The sequence below is a fragment of the Carcharhinus amblyrhynchos genome, chromosome 15, assembly GCF_965287045.1.
Source record: "Carcharhinus amblyrhynchos chromosome 15, sCarAmb.v2.hapA, whole genome shotgun sequence".
Classification (NCBI taxonomy): domain Eukaryota; kingdom Metazoa; phylum Chordata; class Chondrichthyes; order Carcharhiniformes; family Carcharhinidae; genus Carcharhinus; species Carcharhinus amblyrhynchos.
In genome coordinates, this window is record NC_137338.1 from 13,559,229 (window position 1) to 13,584,253 (window position 25,025).

At 43.3% G+C, this 25,025-nt stretch overlaps 1 protein-coding gene across 1 annotated transcript; it reads right to left on the reverse strand.

Moving 5' to 3' along the window:
• Positions 1-3,348: 3,348 nt before the first annotated feature.
• On the reverse strand, positions 3,349-24,948 carry rabl3 (RAB, member of RAS oncogene family-like 3). The gene is made up of 8 exons (XM_080203422.1): positions 24,686-24,948; positions 22,063-22,154; positions 17,181-17,310; positions 14,708-14,822; positions 12,173-12,323; positions 10,921-10,992; positions 8,698-8,736; positions 3,349-5,550 (listed from the first exon to the last, which is right to left on the reverse strand). Exons 1-8 carry the CDS (start codon positions 24,729-24,731, stop codon positions 5,482-5,484), a joined length of 714 nt encoding a protein of 237 aa, XP_080059548.1. The 5' UTR covers positions 24,732-24,948; the 3' UTR covers positions 3,349-5,481.
• Between the last annotated feature and the right edge of the window lie 77 nt (positions 24,949-25,025).

Below are 25,025 nucleotides of genomic sequence, written 5' to 3' on the forward strand. Positions count from 1 at the left end.
GGGTGGCATGCCTTATGAGGATAGGATGAGGGAGCTCGGTGTTTTCTCCCTGGAGAGACGAAGGATGAGAGGTGACCTGATAGAGGTTTATAAGATGTTGAGAGGTATAGATAGGGTGGACTCTCAGAGGCTATTTCCCAGGGCTGAAATGATCACAGTGAGAGGACACAGGTTTAAGGCGCTGAGGAGTAGGTACAGAGGAGATGTCAGGGGTAAGTTTTTCACTCAGTGGGTGGTGGGCGAGTGGAATCGGCTGCCGTCGGTGGTGGTGGAGGCAAATTCATTAGGGTCTTTTAAGAAACTTCTGGATGATTACATGGGATTTAATAGGATTGTGGGTTATAGATAGGCCTAGTAGGTTGGGATATGATCAGTGCAACTTGTGGGCCGAAGGGCCTGTTTGTGCTGTAGTTTTTCTATGTTCTATAATGCTGTTAGGGAGGGAATTCCAGGATTTTGACCCAGCGACTGCAAAGGAACGGTGATACATTTCCAAGTCAGGATGGTGAGTGGCTTGGAGGGGAACTTGCAGATGGTGATGTTACCATGTATGTGCTGTCCTTGTCCTTCTAGATGGAAGTGGTGTGGGTTTGGAAGGTGCTGTCTAAGGATCTTTGGTGAATTGCTGCAGTGCATCTTGTAAATAGTACACACTGTTACTACTGAGCGTCAGTGGTGGAGGGATTGAATGTGCGTCGATGTGGTGCCAATCAAGCGGGCTGCTTTGTTCTGGGTGGTATCAAGCTTCTTGAGTGTTGTTGGAGCTGCACCCATCCAGGCAAGTGGGGAGCATTCCATCACACTCCTGACCTGTGCCTTGTAGATAGCAGATAGGCTTTGGGGAGTCAGGAGGTGAGTTACTTGCCGCAGTATTCCTAGTCTCTGACCTGCTCTTGCAGTCACTGTGTTTATATGGTGAGTCCAGTTGAGTTTCTGGTCAATGGTAACCCCAAGGATGCTGACAGTGGAGGATTCAGCGATGGAAACGCCATTGAATATCAAGGGGTGGTGGTTAGAGTGTCTCCTATTGGTGATGGTCATTGCCTGGCATTTGTGTAGTGTGAATGTTACTTGCCATCCAAGTCTGGATATTGTCCAGATCTTGTTGCCTTTGAACATGGACTACTTCAGTATCTGGGGAGTCGCAAATGGTGCTGAACATTATGCAATTACCGGCAAAAATCCGTGACCTTATGACAGAGGAAAGGTTATTGATGAAGCAGCTGAAGATTGTTGGGAATCTCATGGAAAAGATGAGTTCTGTAGACAGACGAGATGGGGAAGAACTAAAGAAATATATGTACGTTCACTGGTGGCATGACTAGGGTGGGGCGAGAACTTTGGCTTGGTGAGCAAGGAGAGCGTTGAATGGATGGTCTCCTTGTACGTTGCAGGTATGATTGAAGGGGGTAGGGGATAGGGGATAGGGGAAAAGGCTTTGAGGATATTGTTAATTTTGTTAGGTTTGTTTCAAGACTATTCCAAGACATTGGGCAGTATTCTGCACTCTCCCAGCTGCATATTTTTCGGTGGCATGTTGTTCGCTGGTGGTGGGGTTCTCTGGTCCCACTGTTGTCAACAGGATTTCCTATTGGAGCCACCCCCTCTTGCCAGGAAACCCATAGGCCAGCTGGCCAGACCAGAGAATCCCACTGGCATGAATGGCCAGAGATTCCCATCTATTATTTTGCATATTGACTTTTAAATAGCTTTATTGATTGGGTGGTGCTGTAGCACAGTGGTGGGCGGCACGGTAGCACAGTGGTTAGCATTGCTGCTTCACAGTTCCGTGGTCCTGGGTTCGATTCCCGGCTCGGGTCACTGTCTGTGTGGAGTTTGCACGTTCTCTTTGTGTCTGCGTGAGTTTCCTCCCACAGTCCAAAGGTGTGCAGGTTAGGTTGATTGGCCATGCTAAGAAATTGCCCCTTAGTGTCTAGGGATGTGTAGGTTAGAGGGATAAGTGGGTATAATATATAGGGATATGGAGGGTAGGGCCTGGATGGGATTGTGTTTGGTGCAGACTCAATGGGCCGAAAGGCCTCTTTCTGCACTGTAGGGTTCTATGATCTATGATTTACTCATTGCCAAGAGGGTGTGACAGTGCATGCAATTAGACTGGGGCTTAAGCTCATAAGAGTTGGCCATTCAACCCATTGAGTCTGCTTCACCATTCAATAAGATTATGGTTGGTCTGATGTGACTTTAAATCCACTTTCCTGCCTGCATCCCATGATACTTGACTCCCTTGCAAAGTAAATTAGATCTCAACAATCATCATCCTTTAGGGGATTCCCAAGTCACCTCATCCATTCTCAGTCTCTGTGTAATTGCGATGTTTGTAGTGACTTGGGAACCATGCAGTTACCTCTTTCTGGTACACTCTAAATCTCCTAAGAATTGTTCAGATTAATTTAGTTACGGCTCAAATCAGTCAAGTAGACTTCATTCATTGCTTTCCATCAGCTTCTGTCAAAACAGGTTTCAGAAAAGTGGCTAAGCAATTTTTCTTCCATCTAGTGCATTAAAGGTAGTAAAATACAAATTGCTGTAATTTATCTAGGTACTGGTTTGGTTTAATAAATTTAACTTTAATGATATTTCAGAAACAGAGGAATCATTGTTTCGCAGCTGTTTTGTTCTTATTCCTCTGAGAATACCAAGTTCAACAAAAATATGAAGCTGCAAGAACAAAGCAGTTATTTCATGCTTCTGTTAACAATGCTCTTTCAACCATTAAATGTGGACATGATTAAAAAATCAACATCGCTGGCAGTCACAAGTAAGGGTACAGGAGAAACGCAGGAAGTATCTGTTTATTTTTTTTTGCATTCCTTCAGAACAGCATTTAAAACTATGTTGGGCTGTTGCTTTGTCTCACTAAAGTTTATTTATTAGTCACAAATAAGGCTTACATTAACACTGCAATGATGTTACTGTGAAAGTCTCCTAGTCGCCACACAGTTTGGGTCAATGCACCTAACCAGCACGTCTTTGGAGTGTGGGAGGAAACTGGAGAACCTGGAAGAAACCCATTCAGACACAGGGAGAATGTGTAGACTCCGCACTGACAGTGACCCAAGTCAGGAATCGAATGCAGGTCCCTGGTGCTGTGAGGCAGCTGTGCTAACCATTGTGCTGCCCACACTTGACCAAAGAATGTTTGGCACTAATAGCTGAACTGGAATAAGTTTCATTTCTCAGTGTATATTTACACACAAAAAAAAATCTTCTATAATGTTTAGCTATTCATTCCTCCAAAACATACTTTGTTACAACTGAAAATTTTTTGCAATTTTCAATATAATTTCAAGTTGGCACTGATTTTCAACAAATTACAGAACTACAAAATGTGTTCACCAAATAGCATTTAATAAACTATTTTCTGAAAAAAAAATTCAGTTTTAATTTCCTTTTTTGTAAATCATTAACCCAAAATCATACTTGAGCTCAATTCTTCACCCTGTGCATTCAAATCAATTTCTAGAGGCATTATGAACATATTTACAATAAACATTTATATCTGGTTTTACAAAAGAAATTTTACCAAGTGTATGTAGTCAACACAAAACTGTACAATACAGTTCATGTAAACACAGGAGATACAAACGCTCCCCTTTAAACATACAAGCTGAATTATTGGTACAGGCTTCAAAATACAGGTACCTAAATATTGCTAAAATCAAAACAGATGTCGGAAAACTTAAATAAAAACAGAAAACACCAAAAAATCGAGTCTGGCAGCACATGTGGAAAGAGGAGGAGTTTTAGAATCATAGAATCCTACAATGCAGAAAGAGGCCATTCAGCCCACCTAGTCTGGGCTGACCACAATCCCACCCGGGCCCTAGTCCCATAACTCCGTGCATTCACCCTCGCTAGTTCCTCCTGACACTAAGGGACAATTTAGCATGGCCAATCCACCTATTTATCATGGCACATTTTTGGACTTTGGGAGGAAACCCACAGAGTCATGGGGAGAATGTGCAAACTCCACACAGTAACCCAAGCCAGGAATCGAACCTGGGTCCCTGGTGCTGTGAGGCAGCAGTGCTAACCACTGTGTGCCACCCAGTTTAGAGTTCATACATCGGGACTCAGAATTGAACTAAGTTTCTCTCTCCATGGATGGCTGCCAGACATGCTGAGATTTTTCCTGCATTTTCTGTTTTCATTAACTAAGTTTTACTTCTGTACTCGAGGAACTATCACAAGCTGTTATGGACTTCTAGTAGCTTCAATAATCCAATGCCTAATATAAAACAGAGCTTGCATGGACATGACAGGCCATAATGGCTTCCTTCAGTGGTGTAACCACTCTAATGATTCTTTGATCAAACCTATCTATCCACCATTTTAGTCACAGGGACAGGTGCATGCTTTAAAGCAACTGAATGTGGTGTTGAGAAAGAACTATGTAAAAAGAGTGATGTAACAGCCAGTGTTGCTCTCCAATAGTAAGCTACTGATAACAAATCTTGGATGGTGATTATGGTGGTATATAGCCCAAACACCTTCAGGCAAAAATGAAAGTAGTTGAGAATTCACAAACTGAAGTGTAAAAAGAAGTGCACTATGTCTGGTTTTGGCTTTTTTGTTTCTGAAAATTTCAAAAAACATAAAACAATGGCAACAGGTGCTGCTGATCTACAGACCATCCAAAGTGCTGACAATTCGCAATTTTGAAGCTACTCAACGCCCCAGGAAGGACAATAATGCCGTGCTGTCGTGCTCTGTTCCCAAGAAGCTAGTTAGCTGATTGAAAGATTGTCTTTTGCCCAAGGGAAGACTTAAAACTATATTTGTGCATATGTTTACATACAGCATGCTTCAAATAGTGTTGAATCCATTTATTAGAGACCTCTAATGAATGTTTACCCCCTTTCTCAGCCTACAAACACCTGAGGAACATGTATTTTGAGTGTCAGAGGTCCCTAGGGGTTTTCACTGAAGAGGTCTGGACAATTCTAAATAAATACAGATAACAAGCTCAGGCAGATAATTCAGATGTATATTCATTTTTGCAAATGAAACTTAAGGCAGTTACTCATGAAAGAAATTGGAACATTTACTGGACAAAAGTTTATGTTCAGATTTGTGTAACAACATAAAAGCTTGTACAGCTCAATCTTATTAGACAAATTTGAATTCGACTTTTATACTGCATATCATTTCATTTTGCTATTGGTTGCTAAAACATTCTCACCATTGAAATATACATTGTTTCATTAACAAAGTGTAATTTACAGATTGAAGAGAGCTTTTGAAACATGCATCTTTTGAGCAATGTAACCCAAATTTTGACAATACAAAGATAGAAAATGTTTCAAATATCCTCATGTGGCTCAAATTTTACTTTCTTTTATAAAAAGCAAAAGTAGTAATCTGTTCCTGAAAGAAATTCTCCAAAATATAGAAATGTGCGATCAGTGTGCGATGTTGAGAGTTCAGCCCCCATATTCCGCAAAACATTGACCATTCTGCTTAATCGTAATGAAGAATTTTCATTGTGCCTGATGCTCCAAAACGTTTTCGGTCAGCAAAATTAGGAATCTGTGAAAATATACATTCAAAAAAGAAAACAACAAATTAGAATTGCACGATCCGTTCCATACTATGTGCTCCTAACTCAGTTCTCTGATGCAGTCATCAGAACTTAACTCACTCTGACATGTTCATGACGATGCGCTGGGGTTGTTAAATGGAAACATCCCATGACGCGCAGGCTTCTGCTTCGTGCAAACATATTATCTTGAGAAAAATATATTTTCCTCTTTGGGTTACTTTGTGGTTAATAATTCAACCCTAGTGCAGCATGGCCACTGTTCAGGCACTTTGCACATCTGTGCAAGAATCAGCCGAACTTGCCTGATCACTTGAGACATATTAACAAAGCTAAAAGCAGCGGGATGGGAATTCAAGTGCCAGGAAAGGCTGACTGTAGCTCTGCCTCCTAGGGGAGGAGTAGGAGTGGAGTGTAGCAAGGCAGGACAGGGAAGAATAAAAGTCAGGCTTGCACTTATAAAGCATTTTACGTGACCCACAGGATGTCTCAATGCACTTAACAGTGAAGTCACATTATAAGGAAACACAAAAATTACGTAAATAAAAAAAGCACTGCTCTGGGCAGCAGGGTAGCACAGTGGTTAGCACTGCTGCCTCACAGCACCAGGGACCCAAGTTCGATTTTGGCCTCGGGTCACTGTCTGTGTGGAGTTTGCACATTTTCCCTGTGTCTACGTGGGTTTCCTCCAGATGCTCCTGTTTCCTCTCTCAGTCCAAAGGGGTGCAGATTAGGTGGATTGGTCATACCAAATTGCCCCTTAGTGTCAGGGGGACTAGCAGGGTCAATGTATGGGGTTATGTGGATTGGGCTTGTGTAGGATTGTGGTTAGTGCAAGCTCGATGGGTCGAATGGCCTTCTTCTACACTGTGGGATTCTATGATTCTTTCCCTCAATTAACCTTTCAACAAACTTTATTGAGTAGTTTAAAGCGGTTTCTGTAGTAGGGATGGTATTCTGCAAGACAGAACAACATGTCAAGGGTTTTCTGGTCAACCCCTAGAATTTGCTATAGTTTACTAGCAACTGGGCAAGTGAAGGTATATCCTGATTCATAGGGAATCTAGGCAGGTTCACAAGGATGATGAATGTCACCAAACTCAAAAAAAAATTGTTGTTCAAATCACATTATGAGTATGTTTTCCATTTAAGGCCCAGCTGTTTAATACCATCAAACATCTATTCAGGTATTATATTGGTTCTGCCACTGAGATAACAGGAGTGCTATTTCCACACAATAGTTAATTGGGATTCCATGTCATTTTTATATCCAGCGATAACTGGTCTCAGCGATTTAACTTGCAATGGAAACATTGCTAAATTGCTCATAATCTAGCTACAAGTTTCACCACAATTAAAAAGTGAAAAAAAAATCTAGGTAGGGATACTCTGATACCAGGGTTTGGGTATATTGTTGCGCACAGCTCAGGGAACTTTACTATACCTCTGGTCTGCATTATATCAGACCTGGGAGTGCCAGTCCCTAACACTGACAACTTGTACTTTGATGTACGTCCTAATTTGAATTATGTATTTTAGAAATTGTTATCCCACCAAGTAGATTTACAATGGCTGGAACGAAGTAGGAAGAGAAAGGGAAAGAGTGATATGGAAAGAATGCTCTATAGTTTACTTTAAAATAAAGTTAAAATAGATTGTGGTTTTATTAGCATACAAAATATATTGCGGCAGTGCACTGCATTCTATATCTTGGAGACTTGTAACCAACGATGGCATGGTAGTACAGTAGTTAGAACCGCTGCCTAGTAGCACCAGGGACCTGCATTCAATTTCAGCCTTAGGTGACTGTCTGTTTGAAGTTTGCATGTTCTCCCCTGTCTGCCTGGGTTTCCTTCAGGTGCTCCTGTTTCCTCCCAAAGTCCAAAAATGCATAGGTTAGGTGGGTTGGCCATGCTAAACTGCCCCTTGGAGCCAGGGGGATTAGCAGTGTAAATGTGTGGGGTTGACAGGATAGGGACTGGATGGAACTGTCGTTGATCTAGGCTTGATGGGCCGAATGGCCTCCTTCCGCATTGTTTGTTTCTATGATTCTATATCCAGCTAAACTGACAATCCCCTGTAATTGCAAGATCACCTAAGTGAAATAAATTGAGTAATATCAATCCAATTTCCAATGGACAGAGCAAAACTAATTAGCAAATTTTAATCAACTAAATTACAGAATAGCTGATAAAGAAATAAGTACAGAAGGCCATTCAGCCCATTGAGTCTGCGCCGACCACAATCCCACCCAGGCCCTATCCCCATAACCCCATGCATTTACCGTAGCTAGTCCCTCTGACACTAAGAGGTAATTTAGCACGGCCATTCCACCTAACCCGCATCTTTGGGCTTTGGGAGGAAACCAGAGCACCCAGAGGAAACGCACGCAGACACGGGGAGGACATGCAAACCTCCACACGGACAGTGACCCGAGCTGGGAATTGAATCCGGGTCCCTGGCATTGTGAGGCAGCAGTGCCATCAAAAGAACTGTCAGAACTTGCATTTGTATAACACATCTTTGTCAGGATGTTCAAGTGTGCTTCACATCTAAATAATTACTTTCCAAGCATTGTTACGTAGGCATCTGAACATAAGATTGCATAATCAGCACGAGAAGCGTGACTGCTTAATGTATTTTAGTTGAATATAAAGACGAAGGCCATCATATCTGAAGAATTGATTTTCTTTGAAGCGTGCCATAGGATATTCTAGTTCATTCAAACAGTCCGATTTGGACTTGTGCTTTATCCATAAGAACATAGCTTCAACAACACAACTCTCATTGAGTACTACAATGAAGTATAAACTGAGATCGTGTGTTCAAATCTTGAAGTACGTGTTCAGCCAACAACCCCCGGACACACAGGCAACTGTGCTACTTGGGCAAGTCAAAGCAAGGAACCTGGCCAAGGAGGTGATGTTCTGCTGAAGCTGAGGTACACTGCTGAAGCTTTGCTCTGAAAAATCATGCTGAGCAAAGACTGATGTGAACCCGAGGTTGGTGCTCATTGATTTTCAAACCCATGCATTTCAATTGCTTGAATTATTCACTTATCTGAACGACTAGCTGGGGGAGAAACAAAGCAAATAGAATCCGGTTTGGGAGAAAAGCAAATTTAAAAATGTACAAACCTGGTTACCATCACGTGAAAAATACCTCCTTTCTATTACCTGGAAATACAAACCAGAACAATTATTATGATATATGAAGTGATTGAAGTGAGTAAAGTAAAACAATTACTATACATGTACGACAGTGATAAGAGCGAGAGAGAGAGCAGCAAGTAATGCACTGCAACCACTTGAGAACAAAAAAGATGCAACATTAATTGAGTTTCAGAAGATTGTTTGTCGTGTATAATTGAAGTTTATTTATTATTTATCAGTCACATTAATACTGCAATGAAGTTACTGTGAAATTCCCCAAGTCGCCACAGTCCGGTGCCTCTTTGGGTCAATGTACCTCACCAGCACGTCCTTCAGAATGTAGGAGGAAACCAGAGCACCTGGAGGGAACCCATGCAGAAAAAAGTCTGACAACACCAGGTTTTAGTCCAACCTATTTATTTGATAATATACTCACAAGCTTGGGAGTATATTATCAAATAAATAGGTTGGACTAAAACCTGGCGTTGTCAGACTTTTTACTGTGTTTACGCCAGTCCAACGCCAGCATACCCACATAACCCATGCAGACACAGGGAGAACATGCAAACTCCTCACATACAGTGACACAAGCCGGGAATTGAACCCAGGTCCCTGGCGTTGTGAAGCAGCAGCGCTAACCACTGTGCCACCATGCCACCCCTGAAGTTATTCACTAGTTGTATAAACCCTCATCCCTACTGTACTCTCTCCCTAAAAGAAATATATTTTACACTGCAGAAAGATGATAGTATATTGAACATAGAAAGCAATGTGATGCAGGGTTATGTATGGAAAAAATCTTCCAAATTCCTACATTTTCATTTTAACATTAAGCCATTGGAGAGGTGATAGTTTCAGAGAAGACATTTCACTTGCTGTCACGATCAATATGTGGAATTCAAATATTTATAGGCTGTCAAATTTCTCCATAACATAAAATGCATACACCTTTTTAAAAACTTAATGTTTACTCAATTAAACTCTTAATAATAGATTCTCTGACCATAATACAGATATTAGTTCCTTGCTGCAGATCCATTCAGAACCTGGCAATCTAAATAGTAGGACCCACTGTACAGTTTTACGTTTCAATATTAACAAGTACACTTGCAATAAAACTAGCCATTAGGAGTAACTTTTCACCATCTACCCTCAATCCCAAGACAAATCAAGTTCAAAAAAGGCACTTGGTGATGGATTCAGTTGGCAATTTTGCCAGCTCCACTAATGAAAAGTTTTGGAATGCTTAATTTCTACAGACAACAAACCTCTTTCTGGAGCACTGTTAAAAGATGGAAACAGCAAGAGTTGCCCCTACATGGCACTTGTTAATGGCAGCTATATCTTTGACATCCACTATTTCAGGATGTGCAGAGATTTTTATAATGTTCTTTTAAAAATAAGTTACCAACAGAGTAGATCCAAAGAAGAGTCTGGTTCAGCCTACAGAAAGCATTCTTTCTGGCTGTATCACAGCTTGGTATGGCCCCTGCTCTGCTCAAGACCGCAAGAAACTACAAAAGATCGTGAATGTAGCCCAATCCATCAGGCAAACCAGATTCCCATCGCCTCGACAAAGCAGCCAGCATAATTCAGGACACTATGCACCTTCTTCCTTCAGGAAAAAGATACAAAAGTCTGAGGTCACGTACCAGATGACTCAAGAACAGCTTCTTTGCTGCCATCACACTTCTGAATGGACCTACCTTGCATTAAGTTGATCTTTCTCTACACCCTCGCTGTGGTTGAAATATTACATTCTGTACTCTCTTGTTTCCTGCTCTATGAATGATATGCTCTGTCTGTATAGTGTGCAAGGAACAATACTTTTCACTGTATGCTAATACAGGTGACAATAGCAAATAAATAATAAATCAAATCCTTAGATAGTTTTCTGGGAGAAGGACAGTTGTGGTGCCCAGGGATTGGAGTTTATAGCAGTGACCAAAGACAATGGTTTTGTGCTTCCCAATATTGAACACAGTTTATAACATAGTCCAACATCATCAAAAAACTAAAATATTAAGTTCCCATCATGTTATTTCAATAATTGAGATTCTCAAAGCTGAGACTTCAAGGATAATGCATGGTTTTATTAAAACATCTGGCAAATGGTAACTGATCCTTGAGAAATTCAATTCATTGAAAATTCATGTGATAGTAAGAAATTAAAAGATTGGTTACAGCAAGAACTTTTTAAAAACCTACTTTATCAAAGAAACGGCTCAGTTTCACAGCATTGGATGATCCTGCAGCCAAATATCGTGGATTGGTACAATCCTAGGGCAAATAGTAGAAAAAAGGATCAGTGAAGGAGCATTCCAATAGGGAGAATTTAAGCACAAGCGAAATATTGCGGATGCTGGAAATCTGAAACGTAACAGAAATATGAATCCTCAATGGGTCTGGCCAGATCTGTGGAGGAAGATAAAGCTAATGTTTCAGATCACTGACCTGTCATCAGGTTTCTTTGACCTGAAACATTAACCTGTTCTCTCCTACAGAGATTTGCAGTAATGACTCAACTTCAAGACTGAATTTCTTTGGGAGCACTTAGAGAATTATAATTGTTTACAATTTGAGAACTACTTTCAAAAAAGATACTACTACACTTCTAATATATTAATTTAACAGACATACAAATCTATTTTTATGTGAAATGGCCGATGGCTAAGGCTGTCCAGCTGTACACCATTTTGTGGTACAGTTATGCCGATCATGAGTGACATACACCTATGGTTTAGATGGAGGTTCTGAAGCTGGCCAGGGGGCTGAGAGTCGAGGAAGAGTAGAAACTAAACAGGGGCCAGGATTTTCTGGCCCTTCCCGCTTGTTCGATATTTTGGTCCTGCCACAGGTTCCTAAGCAATGCAGTCAGCGAGTAACGCAAATAGACAATGACCTTGGCAGGATGGGAAGATCCCGCCAGCGGCCAATGGTGAGCTGTCTCAGCTGCTGGAAAACTCATTACAAGAAGGTTGGAAAATCCCAGCTGGAGTCTTTAGTACAAAACACTATCCGTGGACCACCCAACTGGGAAATAGACAAATGTGGATATGGATAGACTTGGCTAAAAAATATGGATAAAAACGTATTACTTTGGAATACTTTTTAATTCTATTTGTAACAAGTCAAATTTTAAATTTGAGACTTTTTCCATGGAATCAAAACAGTTATAAGACATTAAAATTAACCTTTGATCTTCACACCAAGTATCAAAAACACGACTCAAAACCAAACCATTCTAATCTTCCAGAACACAAGGTTAGAGATTTTATTGGGCCTAGTCTGTCTATTACTGTATAATAATTACATTGATTTTATTAAATGTAGAATCAAATGCAAACTGATAAAGTAGAATAATTTTCCTAATCTATCTTTACTCCTACAAGAAGCTCTTTCTCTAGTAGAATTAAATTTTGCTGTTTGAAGTCTGAATCATGGTATAAAAAGCCCATACCAGATTAATTTCTTCAGCATTGAAATCCTCTGCCAAGAATGCAGTCCTTGTCAAAACCTCATTCCTTTTAGTTTCATGAATCTGGTCCAACTTGGTACCAATGACCAATAGTGGAATCTGGTTATCTGCAAACTGTTCACGATCGTAGTCCCTTTGGAAAAAAAAATGGTTGACTTCGGACTTCTACACAGCTCAAATAAACATGCAATTGCATCAATTTGGCTTTTACTTTCTTGCACAGTCGGAATTATGAAACAAGTCAGGGATTCCTCAGCTCTTCCGGCCTCAGCGCTAGCTCAAATCTATTTTTGTTCATCTTTCAGTTACTCCATCACATCACTGAATTTCCCATTTTAATTCACACTTTGGTATAAATCCCTTCTTCCACCGCTGCGCCGCTCCCCCCCACCCCCACCCCCCAACCCACCCCTCCCCTTCCACCCCCACCCCTCCCCTTCCCCCACCACCTCTCCCCCCTCCTCTCCCACCCCCCTCCCCCCACCCACCCCCCTCCCCCCCACCCCCTCCCCCCACCCTTCCCTACCCCCCTCCCCACCTACCGCCCTTCCCTCCCCCCTCCCCACCCCCTCCGCCCTCCACTCCCACCGCCCTCCCCTCCCCCCACACCCCTCCGCCCTCCCCTCTCACCGCCCTCACCTCCCCCAACCCTTCCCCCCCCACCCTCCCCCCGCCCTTCCCTCCCCCCTCCCTCCCCTCCCCCACCTACCCCCCTCACCCCTCCCCGCCCCCTGCCCACCCCTCCCCCCCACCTACCCCCCTCCCCTCCCCCCCACCTCTCCCCTTCCCCCCACCCACCACCCCCTCCCACCACCCTCCCCTCCCCCCACCGCCCTCTCCTCCCCCCTCGTCCTCCCCTCCCCCCCACCTACCCCCTCCCCTCCCCCCACCCCCGCCCTCCCCTCCACCCCCCTCACCACCGCCCTCCCCTCCCCTCCACCCCCCTCCCCTCCACCCCCCCTTCCCCCACCCCTCCCCTCCGACCCCCCTCCCCCCCACCCCTCCCTCCCCACCCACCTCCCCCAACCCCTCCCCCCCACCCCTCCCTCCCCACCCACCTCCCCCAACCCCTCCCCCCCACCCTCCCCACCCCCCAACCCCTCCTCCCCACCCACCTCCCCCAACCCCTCCCTCCCCACCCACCTCCCCCAACCCCTCCCTCCCCACCCACCTCCCCCAACCCCTCCCCCCCACCCTCCCCACCCACCACCCCCCCACCCTCCCCACCCACCACCCCCCCACCCTCCCCACCCACCACCCCCCCACCCTCCCCACCCACCACCCCCCCACCCTCCCCACCCACCACCCCCCCACCCTCCCCACCCACCACCCCCCCCCTCCCCACCCACCACCCCCCCACCCTCCCCACCCACCACCCCCCCCCCTCCCCACCCACCACCCCCCCCACCCACCTCCCCCAACCCCTCCCCTCCCCCAACACCTCCCCCCCCACCCACCTCCCCTCCCCCCCACCCCTCCCCCCCACCCACCTCCCCTCCCCCCCTCCCCCCCACCCACCTCCCCCCAACCCCCCTCCCCTCCCCCCCCACCCACCTCCCCCCAACCCCCCACCCCTCCCCCCCACCCACCTCCCCCCAACCCCCCTCCCCTCCCCCCCACCCCCACCCACCACCCCCCCCACCCCCCACACACCTCTGGCTGCAGTTTCCCCTCAGACTTTCAGTATGAATATAGACCATGAAAGTGTGGCCTCACGATACTTCTGACCTTTTGGGCCTACTACTACCCTGCTTAATTCTCCCTTCAAAAATAAATCACAAGCTCATTTCTCCCTTCATTCATTTGTATTTTCCCTCCCCCAAATCAATGGTTTCCACATCTCAATCCCCATATTTCTGCTGATCAGCGTTTGATTCCCAGCTTGGTCACTGTCTGTGTGGAGTCTGCACGTTCTCCCTGTGTTTGCGTGGGTTTCCTCCCAGTCTGAAAGACATGCGGGTTAGGGTGCATTGACCTAAACAGGCAATGGAATGTGGCAACTACGGAAATTCCACAGTAACTTCATTAAAATGTTAACAAAAGCCTTACTTGTGACTAATAAATAAACTTTTAACTTCTGTTACCATTTGCCCCACTGTGTAAATTTTCTGATCACTGGCTTTTGTCGCCCCTTGCAATGACAGCACTTCCCAGGTGACGGACAGATCCACTGAACATTACCTTCCGCAATGTCTCTCTTCCCACTCCTTCCTCCGCTTAATTCTACTCCTGCCTCCCCACCTCCACTCCATTCTGTCGCCCCCTTCCCATCCCTCAGATAGTTGCAGTTTTCTCTTGAATCTGAGCAATTAAATTTAATCATGACTATTCAGATGCAGTACTACAGGAGATTAATCCTGTAATGTAGAGGTATTTCCAGTGAATTCTTTATCAAATTTTAGTTGAACGTAATATAGTACATACTTAAATTCTTCAAGTTATCACAATGAATATTCAAGTAGGTGTGTTGCTATTGCTTGAAGAATGTAACAGAATTACAATGAAAGCACAGCTTACCCATTCGTCACTATGACTCCAGTAGGAGAGGAGTCCTTATTTAAAGCTTCTAACGACCACCGATACAGATTCTGGGATGACTTTTTGTTTGTACAATCATGCACTAATATTACACCTTTAAGAACAAACAAAAAACAAACAGAAAAGGTTATATTTATAAAAAATAAAACATTTTGATTGTTCCTGCCATGCAAATATAATGCTTTACATTCCAGGTAATAGGACTTTTCAATAGGAGGTCCATTTAGATCTCACCAATATTACAGCAGAAAGAAAAATACAAACACTCCCTAAAACCTGTCTACCAGCTACAAGACACAAGTCGGGAGTTGGATGGAATACTGTTCACTTGCCTGACTGAATGTGACTCCAACAGCACCCAAGAAGCTCAACACCATCCAGGACAAAGCAGTCTGTTTGATCGGCATCCCATCGACCACCTTAAACATTCACTCACTACACCACCAGTGCACAGTGGCAGTCCTGCGTACCATACACAAGATGCACCGCAGCAACTTGCCAAGCCTCTTTTGCAAGTGCCTTCCAAACCCGTGACTTCTACCAGAAGATGCATGGGAATGCCCTCACCCCTTCCAGACGCCATCACAATTTGGAACCAAGTTGTTGTTCCAAAAACGTGGAACTCTTTACTAACAGCACTGTAGTTACACCTATCCCACACAGACTGTAGAGGTTCAAGGTGGAGGCTCACCACCACCTTCTCAATGAACAATTAGGGAAGGGCAACAAACACTGAACCTGCCAGCAAAGAATATTTTAAAAATCCAAATCGGGTGTTAATTTTCAGCTGTAGCCAGTTTGATAAGTGGTTAGCATTGCTGCCTCACAGTGCCTGGGACCCGGGTTCGATTCCTGGCTTGGGTCACTGTCTCTGTGGAGTTTGCACATTCCCCCCTTGTCTGCATGGGTTTCCTCCGGGTGCTCAGGTTTCCTCCCACAGTCCTAAAGATGTGCTGGTTAGGTGAATTGGCCATGCTAAATTCTCCCTCAGTGTTCCCGAACAGACACTGGAGTGTGGCTACTAGAGGATTTTCACTGTTACACCATTGTAGTCAGAATGTAAGCCCACTAATAAACTTTATTTTTAGCTTATGCATCTTTCAGCTGTTGCCACTTGGCCTCAGCTTATACATTATTGTATTCATATTTTTGTTTGAATAAGTTAATATATGTAAAATACCGTATCTCCAAGATTAAAACACTCCCTCGGTGTCAGCCTACATTATGTTTTCTGGTGTTGGAGTGGGGTTTGAATGCTTAACCTGCTGATTTAGAAATGAGAATACCAATCGTACTAAATTACCAATGCTTTTAAAGGCAAATGTCAGAAAAACCGACTTCCAGCTGTATATTTGCAGTTTGACATTTTTAGACATCTCTAAATACACGTTGCAATTATTAACTTCATACATACTTTTGTAAGTATATAGTGCTCTTATATACTCATGCTGGGTAAATTATAACAATATGTGGTTCATTAGGGAGTGTTTACACAATCCAACCAAATCTTTTTTTGAAAAAAATCAACAGCTAACAGGGATGGAGTGAAGACCTGCATTAAAAAAATCAAAATACGAATGTGAACAGACTTGTAGAAAATATTAATTAAACTACAGAACTGTGAAATTGACTATATTAAGTTGGAAGATATATTATTTCATGAAGGTATCATACCAGGTAATACATCATTCTGTTAGGAAGTGCCAGCATGATTACCGTGGTGTGTTCTTTTAGCACTGCATAGTTTAATTACAATGCTGTCCCACAGTAAACTGCAGGTTAATTACAGTGACAGAATAGCAAAAGTAACTCATAGCACGCTGGGAATCTCAAGGTCATGATAATGTGCTAAGTAAATACAAATGACATTCCTTCATTTAAGGAAGTCCTTAAGTCAGTTAAGGTTCAGAAGAAACCAGCAGGAAATTGCATTCAGCTTTTCTTTTTGAACTGTTTTTAAGAAAAAAGCATCACTCAGAAATATTGTATACCGAACAAAGCATGAGATTATCATAAAAGCATCACATTTATCTATTAGGGATGGTCCATATGCATTTTAGGTTAAAAGAAGGAAATCCTGACTTGAGTTTGCATCTAAAAACAGATTAAAATCCAAGATACATAATAACGGACCATTTATCACCAATTTTAAAATAATATAAAATAGTTGGGTTACTATATGATTTGAGAAAAGAACTGAAATGTAACAAATGGTAACTTTAGGACCAGTATAAGTTACAGGTTGATGAAGTAGATTCCATAAAGGGAACGAGGTAGCTGTTTTTGAAGAAAGAGCATGAAACACTGGCACAGATTTGATGGACTGTATTACCTGTTTCTCTGCTGCAACATTCAATACTTTAAGGCAAACAGTTTAGGACACAGATTAAAAATGGACTAAGCTTACTCATAATTAGACAAAAACTATGAATAGCAAAAGTAGCTTCCATACCATTCACAGAGTTATAAAATACAGCTCTAGTGCTTTTAATACTGCTGGCATTGCCCACAGATCCACCAACATCCCACAGTTCAATGTAGTAGGTTTTCTCAGCTGGTGTGCCTTCTTTATAGTCATGAACCTGAGTTAAAGAAAGGGAAAAACAAAATGTATACAAATTCCACAAAAGTCACCAATTCCACCAGTTGCTGAAACAAATGGGGCAGATCAAAGCTGAGCATCCATGTGGATCCATGGTGCTGTGGGCCATCAGCAACAGTAGGAGTGTACTCAACCACAATCTGTAACCTCATGGCTCGGCATATTCCCGCAATCTACCACTACCCAGGGTAAACTCTGGTTCAAAGAAGAGTGCAGGAGGGCATGCCAGGAGAGCATCAGGCATACCTAAAAATGAGATGTCAACCTGGTGAAGCTCCAACATAGGACTACTTGCATACCAAACAAGCAAACACCATGCGATAGAGCCAAGCGACCCTACAACTAATGGAGCAGACCTAAGCTCCGCCATATCCAGTTATCAACAGTCATGGCCAATTAAATAACTAACTGGAGGAGGCGAAGGCTCCACAAATATCCCCATCCTCAATGATGAGGGAGCCCAGCACATCATTGCAAAAGATGAGATTAAAGCATTCACAGCAATCTTCAGCCAAAAGTGCTGAGTGGATGATCCATCTCCCCCCAAGGATTCCAGCATCAAAGATTACACTCTTCAGTCAATTTGATTCAGTCCATATGATATTAAGAAACAGCTGAAGGTACCGGATACGGCAACAGGTATGGACTCTGACAACATTCTGGCAATAGTACAGAAGACATGTGCTCTAGAACCAGCTGAGCTCCTAGCTAAGCTTCTCCAGTAGGGCTACAAGAATGGCATCCATGTGGCAAGGTGGAAAATTGTCCAGGTAAGTTTGTCCACAAGAAGCAGGACGAAGCTAACCTGGCTAATTACCATCCTATCAGTCTACTCTTGATCAAAATGATTTAAGCAAGCACCAGCTTACTGATGCTCAGTTTGGGTTCTGCCATGGCCATTCAGCTCCTGACTTAATTGCAGTCTTGATTCAAACATGCTCACAAGGTCTGAACTCTAGAAGTGAGTTCATAAGAACACAAGAAATAGGAGCAGGAGTAGGCCATCTAGCCCTTCGAGCCTGCCCCGCCATTCAATAAGATCATGGCTGATCTGTCGTGTCTCAGTTCCACATTCCCGCCCTCTCCCCATAACCCTTAATCCCCTCGCTTATCAAAAACCCATCAACCCGTGTCTTAAAAATATTTAGCGAGACAGTCTCCACCACCTCAACGGACAGAGAATTCCAGAGATTCGCCACCCTTTGAGTGAAGAAGTTCCTCCTCAACTCCATTCTAAACTGCCCCCACCCCCTTATCTTGAGGCTGTGCCCTCTAGTCCTGCTGTCCTTTCTGAGCAGGAAGAATCTCTCTACCTCTACCCTATCCATCCCTTTCGTTATCTTATACGTCTCTATAAGATCCCCCCTCATCCTTCTAAACTCCAACCAGTACAGACCCTGTCTATTTAGTCTCTCTTCATAGTCTAACCCCCTCATCTCCGGTATCAGCCTAGTGATCCTCCTCTGCACTCCCTCCAAGGCCAATATATCCTTGCGCAAGTGCGGCGATCAAAACTGCACACAGTACTCCAGCTGCAGCCTCACCAGTGCCCTGTAGTTGCAGCAAGACCTCCCTGCTTTTATATTCTATCCCCCTCGCTGTAAAGGCCAGCATCCCATTCGTCTTCTTGATCACCTGCTGCACCTGCAGGTTGGGTTTTTACAACTCATGCACAAGGACCCCCAGGTACCTCTGCACCGTAGCATGCTGCAGCTTTTCGCCCTTTAAATAGTAATCACTCCTACTATTACTTCTGCCAAAGTGGATAACCTCACGCTTGCTAACATTGTACTCCATCTGCCAGGTCCTCGCCCACTCGCTCAGCCTATCCAGATCCCTCTGCAGACTTTACACACCATCTGCATGATTTGCTTTTCCACTCATCTTTGTGTCATCAGCAAATTTCGTCACCCTACACTCAGCCCCCTCCTCCAGATCATCTACATAAATGGTAAATAGCTGAGCCCCAGCACCGATCCCTGCGGCACTCCGCTAGTCACAACTGTCAATCAGAATAGCACCCATTGATACCAACTCTCTGCCTCCTATTAGACAACCAATCCTCTATCCATGCTAACACCTTACCCCAACTCCATGCCCCCTAACCTTCTGAAGCAACCTTTTGTGTGGCACCTTATCAAATGCCTTTTGAAAATCGAGAAACACCACATCCACCGGTTCCCCTCTGTCTACCGCACTAGTCACATCCTCATAGAAATCCAATAAATTCGTCAAACACGACTTCCCCTTAATGAATCCGTGCTGCGTCTGTTCTATCAAATCATTCCTTTCCAGGTGCCTCGCTATTTCTTCTTTGATGATGGATTCAAGCATTTTTCCAACTACAGACGTTAAACTAACCGGCCTATAATTCCCTGCCTTTTTCCTGCTATCTTTTTTAAACAGCGGTGTAACGTTAGCCGTTTTCCAATCTTCCGGCACTTCCCCGGAATCCAGCGAAGTTTGGCAAATAATGACTAAGACATCTACTATCACCTCTGCCATTTCCTTCAGAACCCTGGAATGCATTCCATCCGGTCCTGGGGACTTGTCTACCATCAGTCCTGCTAGTCAATCAAGCACTACCTCTCTAGTGACAGTAATCGCATTCAGGCCCTCAACTCCTACCATCCTTCTATCTTTAATATCCGGCAAACTATTCGCGTCCTCCTCCGTGAAGAACGAGGCAAAAAACTTACTTAAGGCCTCAGCCATTTCCTCATCTCCCACCACTAAATCCCCCCTCTCATCCTCTAAGGGTCCAACATTCACTCTAACCAGCCTCCTCCTCTTTATATATTTGTAAAATCTCTTACTGTCCTTTTTTATATTTAGTGCTAGTTTAGCTTCATAGTCTATCCTTCCTTTCTTTATCAACTTCTTAGTCATTCTTTGTTGATTTTTAAACCTCTCCCAATCTTCTACTCTCCCACTACTTTTAGCCACTCTAAAAGTATCAGCTTTTAATTTAATACTCTCCTTTATTTCCTTCGATAACCACGGCTGATTATCCCTTTACCTACATTCCTTCTTTACCATCAGATGCTCTTGACATCACGGCGGACTAACAAAATTGGAGTCAATGGAAATCAGGGAGAAACTCTCCACTGGTTGGAGTCATACCTAGCACAAAGTAAGACGATTGTGATTGTTGGCAGTCAATCACCTCGGTCTCAAGACATTGCTCTAGGAGTTCCTCAGGGTACTCCTAGTCTCAGCCGCTTCAATGACCTTCACTCCATCATAAGATCCAAAGTGGGGATGTTAATGGATGATTGCACAACGTTCAGCTCTATTGGTGGCCTGGAGGCACAGTAGTCAGCACTGTTGCCTCTCAGTAGCAGGGGCCCGGGTTCGATTCCAGCGTTGGGTGACTGTGTTGAGTTTGCACATTCTCCCAGTGTCTGGTGGCTTTCTCCAGGTGGTCTAGTTTCCTCCCACAATCCAAAGATGTGCAGGTTAGGAAACTGGCCATGAAAAGTAAAGTTAAAGTTTATTGGTCTAAGTAAGACTTATATTAACACTGCAATGAAGTTAATGTGAAAATCCTCTAATCGCCTCACTCCAGCACCTGTTCAGGTCAATGCACATCTTTCAGGCTGTGGGAAGAAGCCATGCAAACACGGGTAGAATGTGCAAATTCCACACAGACAGTAATCTAAGCTAGGAATCAAACTTGGGTCCCTGGTGGTGCAGCAGTGCTAACCATTATGCCACTGTGCTGCCCAGTGATACAGTGTAGATGTGAGGCAATACATTTGGTCAGAAGAATGAGGAGACTGTGGGAGGAAACTAGAGAACCTGGAGGAAATCCACCCAGACTCTGGGAGAATGTGCAAATCCAACATTCTAAATAGCATAATTATAAGGTGGGGACGGAGTGCACAAAAGAAGGGAGTGACCTGGGATGTTTTGCACAATCTTTGCTGATGCAGGAAAGATTAACAAATCCAACGGCAAACCCAACAATAAATGGAGACATGATATATAAAGGCCAGGAAGTGATTCTAAGCCTATATAAAACATTCATTCAGACTCAGCTGGAGTACTATGTCTAATTCTGGACCCAAGACTTGCTGAAGGACATGTTGATGAGTACAGAAAATATTTACTAGACTGATTTCAGGAATGATGGTTTTGTGGATAGGCTGGAAAGTTGGAGTTGTTCACTTCAGAGCAAAGACTTCACTTACTCTTCAGTAAGGGAACACTTCATGCACGTGTTTATAATCACAAAGGATTTAGAAAGAGTAAATAGAGACTAACTATTTCCGGTGATAGTGATTTCCCAAACAATGTAAACAATATTTTTCTACTAACAACTCAAAGCTTGAAGCCTACCCAAGTAACAAGTTTTCTACTTTTTGCACGTTCCATTTATTATTTATTTTCCATACTGTCTCTCCTATATTTGTTTTAAATATTATTGAAGTCCTACATTCATCTGCCTCTGTAAAAAGAGGGAAAATGTTTATCAAGTAATTCTGCTATTGCATCCCAGTATAAACTTTTCCCTTCATCTCCAAATTCCCACTTACATTGGAATCAGCCAGTACTAATGCACAGTTATGTCTAGGACACGTGAACCAAGATTATTTTCCCTCTTAGAAATGTATGGTACTTTGCCGAGGGAACCAATCAATTGCTAGAGAAAAAAAAAATCACCTTTCACAGCTTTTAAAACAATAAGATCTTTCACGTTTACGAACAGGCTCGGCCTTCTCATACATACCCTCACATCAACGGAGCATCCAACTGTCCAAGATGGATTTCCCAACACTTGGTTGTGGCACAGCAAGTGGACAAGGGACGATTTCCCAACTCCTGGGCAATAAACAGAGTAAAGATTGAAAACAGAAGAAATGGAATAAAATAATTCACCCTTTTGCTGTCAGCATTGTCTTAATAGCAATGTTCCATATTTCACACAGTACGATATGTAAAATCACGTGACATATATACAAAAACTTTACGAGCATATTAAACATTCTAGTGATATTAAAAGATTACCTCACAACCAGCTGTACAACAGATTTTGTTTGCAAGAATATCTTTATACATGAATAGGATGGGAATAGAGGGATATGGTCCCTGAAAGGGTAGGCGGTTTTAGTTAAGTAGGGCAGCATGGTCGGTGCAGGCTTGGAGGGCCGAAGAGCCTGTTCCTGTACAGTAATTTTATTTGTTCTAATAGTAATTCAGAATACTGGTCTTTTCTTTAAAATAGGGGAAATTTAAAGGTATATATTCGGAACACCAATGTTGTGACAAAAAAATAGAACTTGCATTTACATAGCACCTTCCATATGTCAGATGAAGAGCTATATGGCCAATGTGAGCCCTATTTGAAGTGTGGTCGTTGTTGTAATTGAAGAGAAACACTAGTCAAGGTGACACAACAGCAGCTTAATAATAAACATACAAAGTAGGTGAAGTAGGTAACTTGGCTCCTTGAGTCTGCTCTGCCACTCACCATCACGACTAACTCTTTTGAGTTTTATATTCTCCATCAAATAATGGCCAAATAATGTTTATGGTGATGTTGGTCACAAGGGAGTTGCTTAACTCAGTTGGCTAAGCATATGGTTCAGATTAACGCCAACAACGTTGATTCCCATTCCAGCTGAGGTAAGGCTAGGATGTGCCTTCCTTACCCTGCCTGGAGAATGGCAAACACCAAAAAGTAAAGTTTATTAGTCACAAGTAAGGCTTACATTAACATTGCAATTACCGTGACATTCTCCTAGTCACCATACTCCAGCGCCTATTCAGGTCAATGCACCTAATCAACACGTCTACCACTACTAACAAAAACTGCCAAGAAAATGGATCAGGATGAAGCAAGTGTAGGCAGCAAAATAAAGGACCAGCCTTTGCACAGAGCAAACTGGAACAATGGTATTAATTGAGCAACAAACGTTGGCCAAGACACCACAAGAACTTCCCTACACTTCTGTGGACAATGCCATTGAATCTTTTACATTCACCTGTAGAAGCAGACAAGCTTAAATATCTTATTTAGAAGACTGAAGTTCCACCAATACCTCATTCCCTGAATTTGATATTGTACTTTAATCTCTTAATTAGGACTTGAACCCTGGATCTTCTGATTCATAGGTGAGAATGATGTGGAGGTGACGGTGTTGGCCTGGGGTAAACACAGTAAGAAGATTCACAACATCAGGTTAAAGTCCAACAGGTTTATTTGGTAGCAAAAGCCACTAGCTTTCGGAGCGTTTGCTGCTCCTTCATCAGGTGAGTGGGAGTTGGTGAGGATGCCAGGAATAAGCCGAGACTGACATTACGTTTAGTTGTTTTGTTTGTTTTAAAAGGGAGACAATTTCAGACCATAAAACATTACATTATCAGTTTAGTTTGCTCATTTGAAAGACTGTAAAATTCATCCATGTCAATATGCTCAAAAATTAGGACGACAGGGTGGAACAAAGGTTAGCATGCTGCCTCACAGCGCCAGGATCCCAGGTTCAATTTCTGGCTTGGGTCACTGTCCGTGCGGAGTTTGCAGATACTCTGCGTCTGCGTGGGTTCCTCTGTGTGCTCCGATTTCCCCTCTCAGTCTGAAAGATATGTTGGATAGGTGCATTGGCCATGTTAAATTTTCCCCAGTGTGCCCAAACAGGTGCTGGAGTGTGGCGATTAAGGGATTTTTACAGTAACTGAATTGCAGTACTAATTTAAGCCTACTTATGACACTAATAAATAAGCTTAAACTTAAATTCAGGCAACAGTTTATTTAGAAATTCATACAGTGCTGTGTATGGGAGCTTGTTACACACAAACTGGATCACAATAGTGATAACCAACTTCAAAACAACACTTTGGCTGCAAAAACTTGGGATGTCTTGAGTTGGTGAAATGCACTACATAAATGCAAGTCACCCTTTGGTTCAGATTAAATCAACTCATTAAAAATTAATTCCCACTGCTCATCTCATGTTTAACCTATTTGGATCATTCTATCAATAATTTACAAATGACAGCATCTGCTAGTCAGGCCCACTCATCCATAGATTGCTCAGTGAATTGAATGTAAAATGTTATCAACATAGAAAACAACACTGTCCATCAACTTGAGGATCAGGAAGATTAGAAACCCACTTAAAAGAGGAAATTGTATTTACTAGTGAATAGATTCCATTTCTAAAACAGAGTGAGCATGGCTCCAGGTCATGTAATACTTGTGGGTGAAGCTTTATTTCCAATATACTACATTAACCGAGAAATGAATGATTAACCACGTGGAATTTCATACATTTTGGTTGGGGCAACGTGTGACCATCTGGAGGCCTGGCTCCATGTGGCTCTCGGAAAGTAAACTACATCTGAATCTTTACCTGAATCCCCCAACACCAGCACCTTCACTCGCTCCAAGGACGCCATGTCACTAACAGGTCCACCTTCACCCCAGCCCCCACCCTCGGGTTAGCGTGTGAGATTATACACAATATAGTTCCAACAGAGAGAGAGAGAGAGGCGAGGATCGATCAGTCTTTACTGAGTGGCTGACAGGCTGTCCATCACAGCGGGCTGAAGCCACAGGAGGGGCCAGCGTCTGGACTCAGACCGCCGTGACGTCCATCTCCACACTCCGCACTGCGCCGTGACGTCAACCTCCACGCTCCGCACTGCGCCGTGACGTCAACCTCCACGCTCCGCACTGCGCCGTGACGTCAA